The 14701-nt window shown below is 35.0% G+C and overlaps 1 protein-coding gene across 1 annotated transcript in view; it reads left to right on the plus strand.

The window, feature by feature from the left end:
- Window positions 1-14701, plus strand: part of PARD3B (par-3 family cell polarity regulator beta) — a 1311536-nt gene that overhangs the window by 939258 nt on the left and 357577 nt on the right. Inside the window, exons 16-17 of the mRNA XM_044669413.1 lie at window positions 6815-7021; window positions 7796-8033. Coding sequence (XP_044525348.1) covers window positions 6815-7021; window positions 7796-8033 — 445 coding nt within the window. The remainder of the gene's footprint in view (window positions 1-6814; window positions 7022-7795; window positions 8034-14701) is intronic.

A 14701-nucleotide genomic window follows, 5' to 3' on the forward strand; every position in this document is an offset into this window, starting at 1 on the left:
ATCTTTCCACTTATTTAAGTCTGTGTTTCTATGAAGAATTCTTTGGAATTTTATTCAACAGACATTTCTTATGAGCTTCCATGTGCCAGGTTTAATAAATATCTATTACAATGAATTATATAATTTATATTTTGCTATGTTGTAAATATAGCTTCTTAAAGATGTACAGACAATCCTTGTTTTAGAAAATATAACATATATATTAAATGATTTATCTACTTTTATATTCTTTAGAATTCACAAGTCCAGACTGTGGATACTTATTTTGGGCAATTTTACAATTTCCTGAATAGTAATTAATGAACAATAGAATTATTTCTGTTGACATAGCAACCAGTAGTTTCTTACCAATCTCTATCTTGCCTCCAAAAACAGAAAAAAAATTCCCTAAGGGTTGGTGATATGATTTATTTTCTGCAAGATCTAAAGTGTTTGCTGTTTCTTCAACATCTTAAATCTATATGTAATCTTTAGTGTTGCTTCTAAAAAAATGATCTTCCTCCATTTCAATTACTCCTGGATTTTTTCTTGCATGTGTATTAAAAAATGTGTAAACTGTAGTATTTCCCCTTATTGGTTAAGTGGCAACACTGATGTTTCTGACTTTGCAGTCATTTTTGTAATCTGTTCATGGAATTTCTAAAGGAGATTCCTTTGGATTGATGTTCTTTTCTTTGTGGCATTTACTAAAGAAGAAAAATAGGGTTATCAAAACCTCAAAAGAGTGTGTTTTTGCCTATAAGTATATTGTGCAAAATGTAAATTTTACCCTTTGTAGTCTTTTCTGAAATTATACAGTCATATTCAATTTTTAGGATTCAGTGTTCTTTGAGATAATCATGTCCCATCCCCTCATTTTAGAGATGGAGAAACTAAGGTCTAAAGAAGTGAAGAGACCCAAGGTTACCAACTTTTGACCTTCCAAATTATAATAGCCTTCACCACCTGATTAGGCATTGTTTTATGTGCAAGAAACAAATAAAAATTCTAAGTTTCCTATGGAAGCCACACCTTGGCCTATCTACTCTGCCATAGTTTATACTTTGGGCTTTTGTTATCAAACTTATCTATTGCTGTTTAAATGTTTAAAAATCCTTATCTTTTCGTGTATATTCCATCTCCAACTAAATTATAAGTTGCAGGTACAGGGTATTCAGGGAGGACTAGCACTTCCAGTATGAGGGCTTGTAAAACACTTTTCAGGGATTTTCATCTGCTGTTGGTATCTGCCTTTCACCTGTGGCTCCAAGAAGCCCTAATAAATGCAGCAGTCACATCTGTCTCATCAGATGAGGTAAATCAGGTTGAGAATAACAGATGAGTCTCAAACCTGTTGGTGAAGACTTAAAATTTTCTGTTTAGGTCTGGTCTTTTCATCAGAAATGCTTAGAAATCTTCTCTTTTATTGAACGACCGTTTTTTTGCCCTGAAAGAATATAGTCAGTTTTGCTGGGTAGTTGATTCTCAGTTGTAAACCTAGATTTTTTTTCCTTATAATTATAAGGATTTAAAATGATAAAGGAGATCTCGGCAAAGGCAGCAGCCTGGGGTCATCGGTAGACGAAACTGGCTGGGGTCTCTGGCGTTTTAGCATCCGCAAGGGTCACCAGGCCCGGGGCATTGAGCAAAATAATTCGCAGCCCTGCAGCCATTAAAGCCATTGTCTCTCTTCCCAGTAAAACAGCCTCTAGGCTGGGGAAAATCGGGAGAGGACTGGGTGAGGAAAAAGATCGCTTCTGAGACTCGGGGTCTCAGAGCCGCATGGCTTTTTCCTCTTAGACTATCCAGAAAATTGAAAGTTCGAATTACTCCCGTGTGGTTGCCATAATAATAAGGATTTAAAATGATAAAGGCTGGTATAAATATATATATTAGTATTTTAATTAAAGCCATGCTGATAGATAAAGTCATTAGACCACGTGCTTGTAAGCATTCAAAATTGCCGCCTACCCATAATTGTCTCCTGTCTCCTCCCGAGTCTGCTGGCCAAGAGGCCACTCCCTCCTAACCCAGGAGATTTAAACTCTTTTCTGCGTGGAGACGTAGGCGTCCCCACGCCCAAAGAACCAGAAACGGAAACCCGTTGGACCACGGGAAATGTAGTTTGATAATTTCCATGTGTCCATAGAAAATATATATACTTTTAGATGACATCTCCCAAATTTCACTTTTACACTTTTAGACTATCATATTCCATGCCTTTTGTTCCTTTAATGTGGAGGCTGCTAGGTCCTGTGTACCTGACTGTAACTCCGTGGTATTTGAATTGTTTCTTTCTGGTTGTTTGCAGTATTTTCTTCTTGGCATAGGAGCTCTTGAATTTAGCTAGTATATTACTGGGAGACCTCATTTGGGGATTTCTTTCTGGAGGTGATCTATGGATTCTTTCCATTTCTATTTTACTTTCTTGTTCAAGAATATTTGGGCAGCTTTCTTTGATAATTTCTTTTCTTATGATATCCAGACTTTTTTTTTTGTTTGTTTATGGCTTTTAGGTAGTCCAGTAATTCTTAAATTGTCTTACCTGGATCTATTTTTTAGCTTGGTTGTTTTTTCAATAAGATATTTCACATTTTTGATTTTTTTTCATATTTTTGTTTCTTGATATCTTATGAAATCATTAGCTTTTAGTTGCCTAATTCTAATTTTTAAAAAATTTTCTTCCAAGAGCTTTTGAACTTCCCTTATTATTTGGCCCATTTGTTCTTACATTCATTTCAATTCCCCATTTTTCCTCTGCCTCAATTGATTTCTGAAATCCTCTGTGAGATCTTCCAGAATCTGAGTGCTATTCATATTTTTTTGGAGCTTTGCATGTGTTTTCACTGTCCCCTTTTGTGTCTGTGCCTTGCTCTTTGTCTCCCTAAAAAATTTCTATGGTTGGGTGTTTTTTTATTTAAGGTTTGGTCTTTTTCCCAGCCTTTTTCTTAACTTTTACTTTTATTTTAAAGGTGGGCTCTGTTCTCCAGGAGAATAGGGCATTCTCTTAAACTTTAGTTTTTCCTTGATGCTAATCTTAGCCTTATTTCTGGGTTTCTGCAAGTTTCAGTTCTCCCAAACTGGGAGCTCTGAGAGCCACCTCCCACTGATGATTCATTCATCTCTTGAGATTCCTGATGGCTCATATTCTAGCCTCAGGCTGAGGCATGAGCTTTTTGGTCTCACTCTGGGTATGGCTATGCATAAGCACACTGTAGGCTGTCCTAGTTTGGGGTTCTACCTTGAACTTTGGCAAGGGCCAGCCAGACTCCCATAAGCCAGCACCCTAGGAACTACCCTTGCTGGGGATTGGGGGCTCAGCTCTGGGTCTACCCCAACCCCAAGTGCTACACAGTCTGACTAAAATTGGGATTCATGTGCTCACCAAAGCTGGGTCTGGGACTCCTGGCTTCACTCTGGGCCCACACAGATCAGGCTACACAGGAAAAACTGCCTTGGGCTAGAATTCTGGACCTCACTACAGGTTTGCTTGGAACTTTAAGGGACATGCATTGGGTTACACTGCTCTTAGCCCAGACAGGGTCTCTAGACCTGGATGTTGGCTTGGGCCTAGATTGAGAACTTGGAACAGTAGATGTAGGGTAGAGAAGGCTTACTGTTGGCTTGCTCCTTACTCTTTGTTGTTGCCTCCAGCTGGCTGTGCTTCTACCTCACCCCAGTGACCCCGGTGCACTCTGCCTACCTTTCAAGTTGTTTTCCACATGAAGCTTGCTTCATTCTGTCTCCTTGTTGATTCTTTCACTCCTGTATTCATTTTGTAGCATTATTTTAAGATTGGTTTGAGAGGATTCTCATGGTCGTTTCAAGATTCCCTTCTACTCCTACATCTTGACTTCATCTCTAGGGAGTTCTCCATTGGTGAGGAAAAGGAATGTCTAACCCCAAGCATGTGAAGACTTCCTCCCTGACAGAATAGACAGATGAGAATAGTTTGTTCCAGTGACTATGAAAGTGGCTGAAGTAGATGCTGTGAAATGATAAGAACTTAGTTAGACATCAAAGATGCCAATGTCATCCACTGCATCCTGGGCCATTACCAGTCAAGCTAACTTTTGTCTTGCCCCTGGACTTCAGTGAAGTGGAAAGTGAAAGTGAGGCTGATGATGTTGTGTAACTGTCTCATTTAAATCCAATTCACAGTCAAGTCAAGATATCATCCAGTAATATCATTGATACGCTTTGAAAATGAAGAACAAACAACTGATTAAAACCTATGTAAAGGCATGTGCAGTATATTCCTTTGTATTCCACATATAACCTAACATGGCTCTCTTTACCACAAATATTTATATGTATGTTCTCCACTTACTAAATATTACTTGAATACATAGCACAATAAGTTCTTTGGAAAACATATGCTAGTATGGTGCCTTTCTACACAATCCATTACAAATACAAGGAATATGTGGAAATAAAGTAGGACAACATTCCCTTAATTTAAAAGAATATAGGACTAAGAGACAAGAGATGTGAGTTCCAGTCCAAAAACCACAATGAGATCTTGTATTTGCTATATTTTTCAGTAATTGTGTGTTGGTAAAAAATGTATTCTGCTGTGGAAATTAACTACCATATCTCTTCACTTAGCCTGTAAGCCAAATGTTTTCTAGGCTTTTTTGGTTTCCTTGTTACAGCAGATGATTTACATTGGGTAAATTTATTTATGAAATTATTATAAGTATTGATATTCTGTCCATATTCCTTCTTATATCAGGAACTTGCTTATTCAGTCCATAGAGGAATTTTTTTTAAATTTCATGCAATATCTCCTTTTTCTCCTTTTTATTAGAGATTTTTATTAATTTTGATCCTTGGCTTGTAAAAGCTTACCTATTCCCATTCAATACTCTCATCAAGGTTGTTCTTGATATATATAAATAGATATAGATAGATTATTTGCATAAAATGTATATCAATGGAAAAATGGACATGTGGGTTAGTAGTTATTGATATACTCTGTTGCCTTTTTTGGTAGTAATAAAGTCTGAAATTTTCCCCCATAATTTTCATATTTTTTCCTTCAGACTTCTTGAAAATTGATCTGTTAACTATCTCTCTCCCCTCTGTTATGGAATTCCTCTATTTCAGCTACTCTTCTCATCTTTGTTTTCTTTAGTTCCACTTCTACTTTGTCCATACACACATTCAAGATTGTGACATTTAAGTCCAACTATGATGACTACACTGTCCTAGATGGTGAAAAAGGTTGTTGTAAAAAATCTTGATAATTCTTTTCCATCTTTTATCTGCCAGGATCTCTATAGGTTACTTTCCCCTTTCTCTGCTTCTCTGTGGTTTATGAGGTGATATTGACCATATCTTCATTATCCTTTTCCCTAACATTTTATAAAAGAGTTAATAGTTTAAATATTTAACTACTATTTCTCTCCACTTGGTCTTTAAGTCAAGTGTTTGCTAAGCTTTTTTGGGTTTCCTTATTATAGCAATGGTTTACATTGGTTGAATTTATCTATGAAATTATCATAATCAGTGTTGATGCTCTTCTGTCCATATCTTTTTTTATATAAATAACTTGCTTATATAGTACATAGTGAATTTTTAAAATATTTCATGCTATATCTTCTTTTTCCTTATTTTTATTTGTTATTCCAGGTTTTTATTAATTTTGATCTTTGGCTTTAACTAATCAATGGTCCCACTGGGCAAGTATAGCATAGTCTATTTGGGAATAACACCCACATCATTAATGGGTCATTTCCTGTCCATTAAAAATACAGTTTAATTTTTTATAATGCTATGTAGAGCTCATCAAGCCTATTACCTTCTAACTCCCTGTTTTTGGGAAGTATTCATGATATCTAAGCATAAGGCATTGAACCGCTGGTCCCCAGCTTCTTTCACTTTTTGCTCCTCAGTTATTTTTTCCAACTATCATGATCTATATCTATTTCCATCTTCTCATTAAAATCACTGACTATGAAAATATATGTTGACTTCATTGGAAGGCTCCTATTAAGTTCACTGTAGAAATTCTCTGACTTTTCATCCTTTCCAACAGATGTTGGTCCATAAGCTAAAATTATTTTCAGGTGCTTTTTTCCCCCCAAATACTGGTAATAAGTGCTGCAATAGGAAATAAACAGATATCTCAGGAAATGGTATTTCTTGTTGCCTTGGACACAAGTTAAAAACAACCCTTTATTTGTCTCTCAAAGGAGAACCTGTAGGCCATCCTGACATTTAGCTGCAATTTCCTTCTGGTACAGATCTGTTTATAGGATGTCAAGAATGTTCTAATTTTCCTCCAGTAGCATGTCCCCTGGTTCATTGGACAAGGTTATCGTATTTAGAGTACCAACTGCTAAGTCAATGTTTCCAGAGGGTCTAAAACTATTTCTCAGTGCTCTCAGCTTCCTTACTTCCGCTCTGATGCTAAAGCTAGAGAAGGGGAATGGGGCCATTCCAGAAAGAAGAATATTCTTCTTTATGTCATGGGTTGCATGCCCAAAGAATTCATCACAAGTTAGCAATCTACTGATGATTCTCCTTTTGACTAGCTAGAGTCTAGACTGATCCTTGGAAATAAGGCACAATTGATTTATGGTACAATATTTAAAACCTTTCCAGCATGGTAGAGCAAGCCAGAGATTTTGTTCCACAGATATAGATTTCCAGAGCCCAGAATCACCCCCTTGCCCCAACAAAGCCATTGGATTAAGATTTTACGGAATCTTTTTTAGTAGGAGAATGTCTTTTGGGAGGTCAGCTTTACAAAGACTAAAAAGACTGGTTGACTGAGATTAGGGGCATATTAATCTATACTCTATATATGTTTTAACCTTTTCTTTTCCAGAACCAACTGCCAAAGATTTTGGTCCTACTCTGGGTTTGAAAAAGTCCAGTTCACTGGAGAGTTTGCAAACAGCCGTAGCCGAAGTGAGAAAGAATGATCTCCCTTTCCATAGACCTCGGCCACATATGGTGCGTGGGAGAGGATGTAATGAGAGCTTTAGAGCTGCCATTGACAAATCTTATGATGGACCTGAAAACTTAGAGGAAGGTAAGTCACTATTTTCTTAAACCATTTCTTTATTGCATGACAGACTAGGAATTATGGGACAGAATGAGCATTAAACTACAGAGGAAAATGTTTCAAACCTTGTAATTATAACTCTAATATTAAAAGTAATTAATTTTCCTGATCTTTTTGCCCTTTGGCTCAGAGAACATTGGATTGGATAACCCAAATTGCAATTTATTTTTCAGCACAAACTATAAGGAAAAAATGTTCTCCCTCACATTCCCACAAGGACTCCCTGTCATTTATCCTTAGGGTAGGAGCACGAAGGATGCTTTGCCTGACATTCTTTTTTCAAGTCATTAGAAACAGCATCATCCCAAGAACTGACTGCATTAATTGGGTAGAGACAGTTAGGTTATATTAGTACTCAAAACCTCTTCTCGAAATAAACTCGCACTGTTTGCTTCCCAGCATGTGGGCTTTCTGAACTGATCAAGGTTAACAAGCCAGCTTTCAGAGAGATTAGTGTTTTACCAATTGTCAGGCTTTTCATACTAGCAAATAACCCACTCTAATAGTGCTCTGTCTATCTCACAACAGAGAGCCTTGCTTGAAGTAACCAGATTTGAATCAATCTCTCTTAAACATACTTATCAGGTAGCCACGTGAAGTGGCAGAATTCTATAACACTTCTTTTTAATTGTTTAGTGTTTTGCATTTTAACTTTCTTTACTAACCATAAATGGCCCATAACCATTTCTATTGATTTTTTGCCTTTCTTTTTTTTTTTTTTTTTTGTATTTTTCTGTGCAGACGGTCTGTCTGATAAGAGTTCTCGCTCTGGTCAAGGAGCTCTGAATTGTGAATCTAACCCTCAGGGGAATGCTCTGCTAGAGGATATAGAAAATAAGGCCAAGAAGGACAAGAAAAATAAAGACAAGGAGAAGAAAAAGGAAAAGGGCAAATTGAAAGTCAAGGAGAAAAAACGGAAAGAAGACAGTGAGGATTCAGAGAAAAAAGTTAAGAAGAAAGGGTTTGGTGCCATGTTGAGGTATGGTCTTTCTTAGCAAAGGAAATTAATATTACTTCATTTTTATGCTGGTGAAATGTGCTTGTTTCATCTGCCTTGGAAGAATTGGAAAAGAGACTTATATCATTATTAAAATGCATACATATTCTGATTTAGGTCTTGCCATTTGCCAATGGTGAGTGCAAGCTAGATGTTTAAGTTAAAACAATGAAGCTCCTTCCTCAGCTGACAGATCTCCATGATGCCCTTGTCAGAGGAAGTATGTTGGCAAAAATCCTGCTTAAGGAGCCAAGAGAAAGGACTTCAATTCTAGATAACAAAGTCTGCTTTATTCAGGAACCCTCAGGTTTAATGATATGCTTTCCATGCTGTAAACCTTAAACTACTATAGAAATGATAGCTATCTTTTTATTATTCTGATTACTGTGTCAGCCACAGAATTCTCCATTGGCCAAGAGAAAAGGGTAAGGAAATACTATTAAACAAATAGGCACTCTTGAAAATCCTTTCTTTAAATTGGAGGAATTGAAGTAGGTAAATTTAATGCCACCTCTGTGGAAATGAACGGTTATCTATTTGCCTTAAACCTCTTTGGTCCACACAGCTGTTACTACTGACACCACCAGCCTTCCCTATCTTTTTTTTTTTAATGCCCAATGAATGTCTGTTCCCCTAGATGGCTTACAATCTTCTCTGGCCCTGCTGACCTACACGTAGTTTCTCCAAATAAGCCAGACCTCTCGTTAGATTTTATTTTTTTATGATCCTATAGTTTCTTCCTATCCATTTCTCACTTTGCTTTCTGACTGTCTTCTTATTCAACAAAATCCCTGGAATGAGAAAAATTTATAAACTATGACTTATGTATCCTGAAAATAGTGGCCACAAATACTCTGTAATGAAGATAAATGTTACTGGGAAGATGCTTTAAGAACTCCATGGGAATTCATAGTTCTTTTCTCTTGCCTCTGTAATATGAAGAGAATACTCTTCTTGTTTCAAAAATCAATTGCTTATGGAATAAAATAAAAACTCTATAACTCAGAAATTAGGATTCTCCACAATATGGCTCCAACTTACTTTTCAAGTCTCATTTCCCTCATCTGACTCTCCTCCAGGCACTCTTTTCCAGTCAAAGCTCCTGAACCTCACTCACCTCTTCTCACCACCATGCATTCATATTGACCATCCCTCATGCCAAAAATGCACCCCCTCTTTAATCAGTGAATATTTATTAACTGTACTTTGTACCAAGGACTTAGCTAGGATTGTTACCAAGAGATGGGTATTGACAATAATATTTAACTTAGGTTCAAGGATGAGCTAACTCCAAAGGAGGTAACTCCTAAAGTTGGATTTATCTGAAACTTAGATCAAAGAATAACTTTTCATACAGAACCTCAAGAATTGAGAGAAATAGTTACTCCCAGGAATAATAGTTTCAGAATTCCAAAATATCTTCATTCACTAGACCAGTGGACTGAATCTAATCCATTAAAATATCAGAGACAAGAAAAAAGGACTGAACTTGTGGTTTTATTGGCATTGGTAATAGATATAAATGTTAAATCCTACATTTTGTATTTTTGAAAAATCAGTTATGCAAGTACAGGACAGAGGAAACATGGCTAGATACAAGTTCATGAGACCTGAATGAGATCCAGGGTTTTTAGCATAAGCTTAAAGATGAAAATGAATCCATCCTTTCCCATAAAGACTTTAAATTCCAATTTCTCTTCCTCCCAGATACAGCTTGGGGGCTGCCTTCTCCAAGTGGCCTTCACCAATTTCTACAAGTTGAAATTTTTCTCTCATTGTTCATATTTTCCAAGACTTCTTTGGCCCAATACTGCAACCAGACCCTGCCTTCTCAATCGCCATACTCTACTTTCAATTCTATTTATCAATGTCACGGTGTATCCTCTCTAAGTGAACTATAAAATCCTTGGGGATTAGTATTTTGCCCTTTTTTTTTTTTGACGTAGCCTCTCTAGAACTCTAAACATAGTAGACAATTATTAAATTTTTGTTGACTATAAATGATGTGAAAATACAGATGAAATTAGATCAGTGTATAAGCTCATGTTGGAGCAACTATGGAAGCCAGAGGTCACTTCTTGGGGGAGTAGGGGGTGGGGGGAAATGCTATCTACCCTGTCAGCTGCCTTGCCCCTCTGCATTTTTTTATGGCAAGATTCTTGGAACTATTTCGTTCAGAGATTCACAAATTCTCAGTTTCTTTTCTCTTGACAATTTTAGTAAATTTAAATTTTCCAAGGAGGTGCTTGATTTTATCTTCAGTGTAAAATAGCAACTTGTTTTGCATAGCCTTTTGCTTTTGAATCTTTTTGAGCATATTGGAGTCACTGCTACAGGCACATTTTCAACAACAAAGGACACAAAAGCTGTTACCATTAGTCAACAGATTTTACTTCCTTCCTCAGCTGTTGTTCAGATATTTACTTGTTTTCCCTTGTGTTTTTTTTTTTTTTAAGATTGAGTGTTTTTTGATGTAGCTTCTTTTGGACTTAGACATGTGATTGCAAAGTTAAACATCTTACATCTGAGTTTTTCATAATTTCACTTTCAAATTCAGTATCCTTAGTAAGGGCCAACTATATACAGGGCACTACACTGTTCACATAGCTAGGATCTGGAGATAGAAAGACTCAAACAAACATTTGTTAAACACTAAGCTAGATGCTGGGAATACTAAGACAGAATGAAAGAATGCCTGCCCTCAAAGAGTTTATATCCATCAGAGAGAAATATGTCAACCTACGAACATACACAACATAGATGCTCATTTCTATCTATCTATATGTAGATACAGATATATGAACACTCATGCCTACAGGCAATTAGAAAAAGCCTCATTCTGGAGATCTCATTTGAACTGAATTCTGAAGGCAGTTAGAGATTCTAAAATACAGAAATAAGGAGGAAGGGCATCTCAAAGATAAGGGACAGCTTGGGCAAAAGCATGAAGATATAAGATAAAGAGCCATGGATGAAGGGCAGCATGGAATCCAGAATGACTAGGTTATAGAAGATAAGAAAGAGGGAAATAATAGAAAACAAAATTTAAGGGGGAAAGTTGGGTCCCAGTCGTGAAAGGCTTTAAATGAAAACAAAGGAATTTTTAAAATTTAAACTTGTTTGTTTGTTACCATAAAATACCCAATTAGCTCCATCAGTTCCCCTTCCACCATTAGAAAAGTTATCATTTGACAAAAAGACATATGTGTATATAAAACTGTCTCACTTATTTCCATTTTTCAGTTCTTTCTCTGGAAGTGGATATATACAAGTCATTCTTCAAACAATATTTCTCTTGCTATATATAATGTTCTCTTGGTTCTGCTTGTTTTACTCTTCATAATTTCATGTAGATCTTTTCACATCTATCTAAAATTAACCAGTTTATCATTTCTTAAGGTGCCATAGTTCTTTGCCACCATAAAGAGAATGCAATAAATATTTTAGAACTATAGTTTCTTTTTATTTTTCCCCTGATCAACTTAAGAAATAGCCCAATAGTGATATACAGTTTTATAACTCTTTGAGTATTATTTCAGATTGCTCTCCAAAATTGTTGTACCTGTTAACAGTTCTATCAACAGTATAAAATTGTCCCCATTTTCCACATCCCATCCAAAATTTGTCATTTTTCCCTTATGATTTTAACCAATCTGATAAGTGTGAGCTTTCTCAGTAGTTTTGATTTACATTTCTCTAATCAATAATGATTAAAAGCATTTTTCATATAATTATACATTGCTTTTATTTCTTCATCAAAAAACTGTCTTTTCTTATGACCTTTTTTTTTTTTTTTTTTTTTTTTGTTTTTGTTTTTTAAACCCTTAACTTCTGTGTATTAGCTCATAGGTGGAAGAGTGGTAAGGGTGGGCAATGGGGGTCAAGTGACTTGCCCATGGTCACACAGCTGGGAAGTGTCTGAGGCCGGATTTGAACCTAGGACCTCCCGTCTCTAGGCCTGGCTCTCAATCCACTGAGCTACCCAGCTGCCCCCATTCTTATGACCTTTTATCAGTGGAGGGATGGCCTAACATATATTTGACAAAGTTCTCTTTATATTTTAGATATGAGAACTGTAAACTAGAAACTTTCTTTGTAATTTTTTTCTCTACTTACTCCTTTCCTTCTAATCTTGACTACATTGGCTTTATTTGTATAAAACCTTTCTAATGTAATATATTCAAAATGATCAGTTTTACATCTCACAATGCTTTCTCTCATCTCTTTATTCACCAATTTTCTTCCATAAAGCTGATAGATAATATAGTCCCTGTTCTTTTAATTTGCTTATGATATCTCCTATATGCCTAGGTCATGTATTCTTTTTGATCTTATCTTGGTAAATGGTATAAGATTGATCTTTATCTAGTTTCTGCCAGACTGATTTCCAGTTTTCCTACACAATTTTTACAAAATATTAAATTCTTATTCCCAGAACATGGATCTTTACTTTTGTCAAATACGATGTTATGATATTCTTTTGCAACTGTTTTTGCTCTTTTCTATTTCTTAGCCCATACCAGATAGTTTGATAACTACTGCTTTATAATATAGTTCAAAATCTGTTTATGCTAAACCTCCTTCCATTATTTTTTCATTAATTCTTTTGATATTCTTGACCTTTTGTTTTTCCAAATTAATTTTGTTATTATTTTTTAAAGTTCAACAAAATAATTATTTGGTAATTTAATTGAGATGGCATTGAATAAATAGATTAATTTAGGCAGGATTGTCATTTTAATTATGCTGGCTCTGCCCACCCATGAAAAATTAACATTTCTCCAATTATTTAAACCTGACTTTATTTGCATAAAAAGTTTTTTTTTGTAATTATTTTCATGTAGTTTCTGGGTTTATTTTGGCAGATTTACTCCTAGGTATTTTATTTTATCTTTGTTATTTTAAATGGGTTATCTCTTACTATCTCTTCTTGCAGGATACTATTGCTGACATAGAAATGCTGGTGATTTATGTGGGTTTATTTTATATCCTGCTACTTTGCTAAAATTATTGATGGTTACAACTAATTTTAGTTGATTCTCCAGGATTTTCTCTATTGTTATATCATCTGTGAAAAGAGTTTTATTACCTCTATGCCCATTCTGATTCCTTCAATATCTATTTCTTCTCTTTTTGCTATTGCTAGCATTTGTAAAATAATATTAAATAATATTGGTGATAATGAAAATCCTTGTTTCACTCATGATTTTATAGGGAAGGCTTCTAATTTATCCCCATTAAAGATAATGTTTGCTGATTTTTTTAAGTTTATGCTTCTTATTTTAAGGAAAAAATTCACTTATAGCTATGTTTTCAAGTGTATTTTTTCAAAAGCTTTTTCTGCATCCATTGATATATGATTTTGTTACTTTTTTGTGTAATCAATTATGCTAATTTTTGCTATTTTTTTATTATGCTAAAGTTTTCCTTATATTAAACCATCCTTGAATACTGGTATGAATCCTGTTTGTTCATAATGTATAATCTTTGTGATATATTGTTGTAGTCTCTTGGCTGATATTTTATTTAGAATTTTTGCATCTGTATTCATTAGTGAAATTGGCCTATAATTTTCTTTATCTGTTTTTGCTCTTCCTGGTTTAAAACCAAATTTCTTTCATAAAAGGAGTTTGGTAGGACTCCTTCTTTACCATTTATTATAAATAATTTATTTAGTATTGGAATTAGATGATTTTTAAAAAATATTTTGGTAACATCTACTTGTAAATCTATCTGATCCTAATGCTTTTTTTAGGAAGTTCATTTATGACCTGTTCAATTTCCTTTTCTAAAATTGGTTTATTTAGATATTCCATATCCTTCTCTGTTAATCTAAGCTTATATTTTTGTAAGTATACTTTTATTTCACTTAAATTGTAAAACTTGTTGCCATATAATTGGGCAAAATAATTCCTAACAATTGCTATGATTTCATCTTCATTAGTGGTAAAAATCACCCTTTTCACTTTTGATGCTAGTGATTTGGGTTTCTTCTTTTTTAAAAAAAATATTTTTAAAGGATTTCTTTTTAATCCTAGTTGAGAAAGGGAGGGAGGGAAGAATAAGGGAAGGAGGGAAGGGAAGAGGGAGGAAGGAAAGGAAAGTTTTTTCACGTACCATGTGCCAGACTCTGAACTAAACACTTTTCAAATGTTATCTTATTTGATTTTCACAACATGAGAAATCGATACTATTAATATCCTCATTTTATAGTTGAGGAAACGGAAGCAGTCAAGAGGTTCAATGTCTTGCTAAGGATCACATAACTAGCAAGTATCCAGTGATGGATTTGAACTCAGATCTTCCCGACTCCAAGCCCAACAATCTATCCACTGTACCATCTAGCTACCTCAAATTGGATATTGGAGGGAATGGAAAGAGAAAGTAGAAGAGTACATATTTATTTAACACCTGTTACCTTCCAAGAATTGCATTAATGCTTTAAAAATTATCTTGTTAAATAAGAATTGTCCTTTTTATAAAGGAAAGCCTTTATATTAGATAGAATGTAGTCTTCTTTTGAGTTTTTTTAAAAAAAGATTAATTCACTCACCATAGTTGAACAACAAGGAAAATCACATTTAATTTGTATATTTTGTAATCGATGGCAAACGACTCCAGTATGTTTGCCAAGAAAACCCCAAAAGAGC

This window comes from Gracilinanus agilis, chromosome 3, assembly GCF_016433145.1.
Source record: "Gracilinanus agilis isolate LMUSP501 chromosome 3, AgileGrace, whole genome shotgun sequence".
Taxonomy (NCBI): domain Eukaryota; kingdom Metazoa; phylum Chordata; class Mammalia; order Didelphimorphia; family Didelphidae; genus Gracilinanus; species Gracilinanus agilis.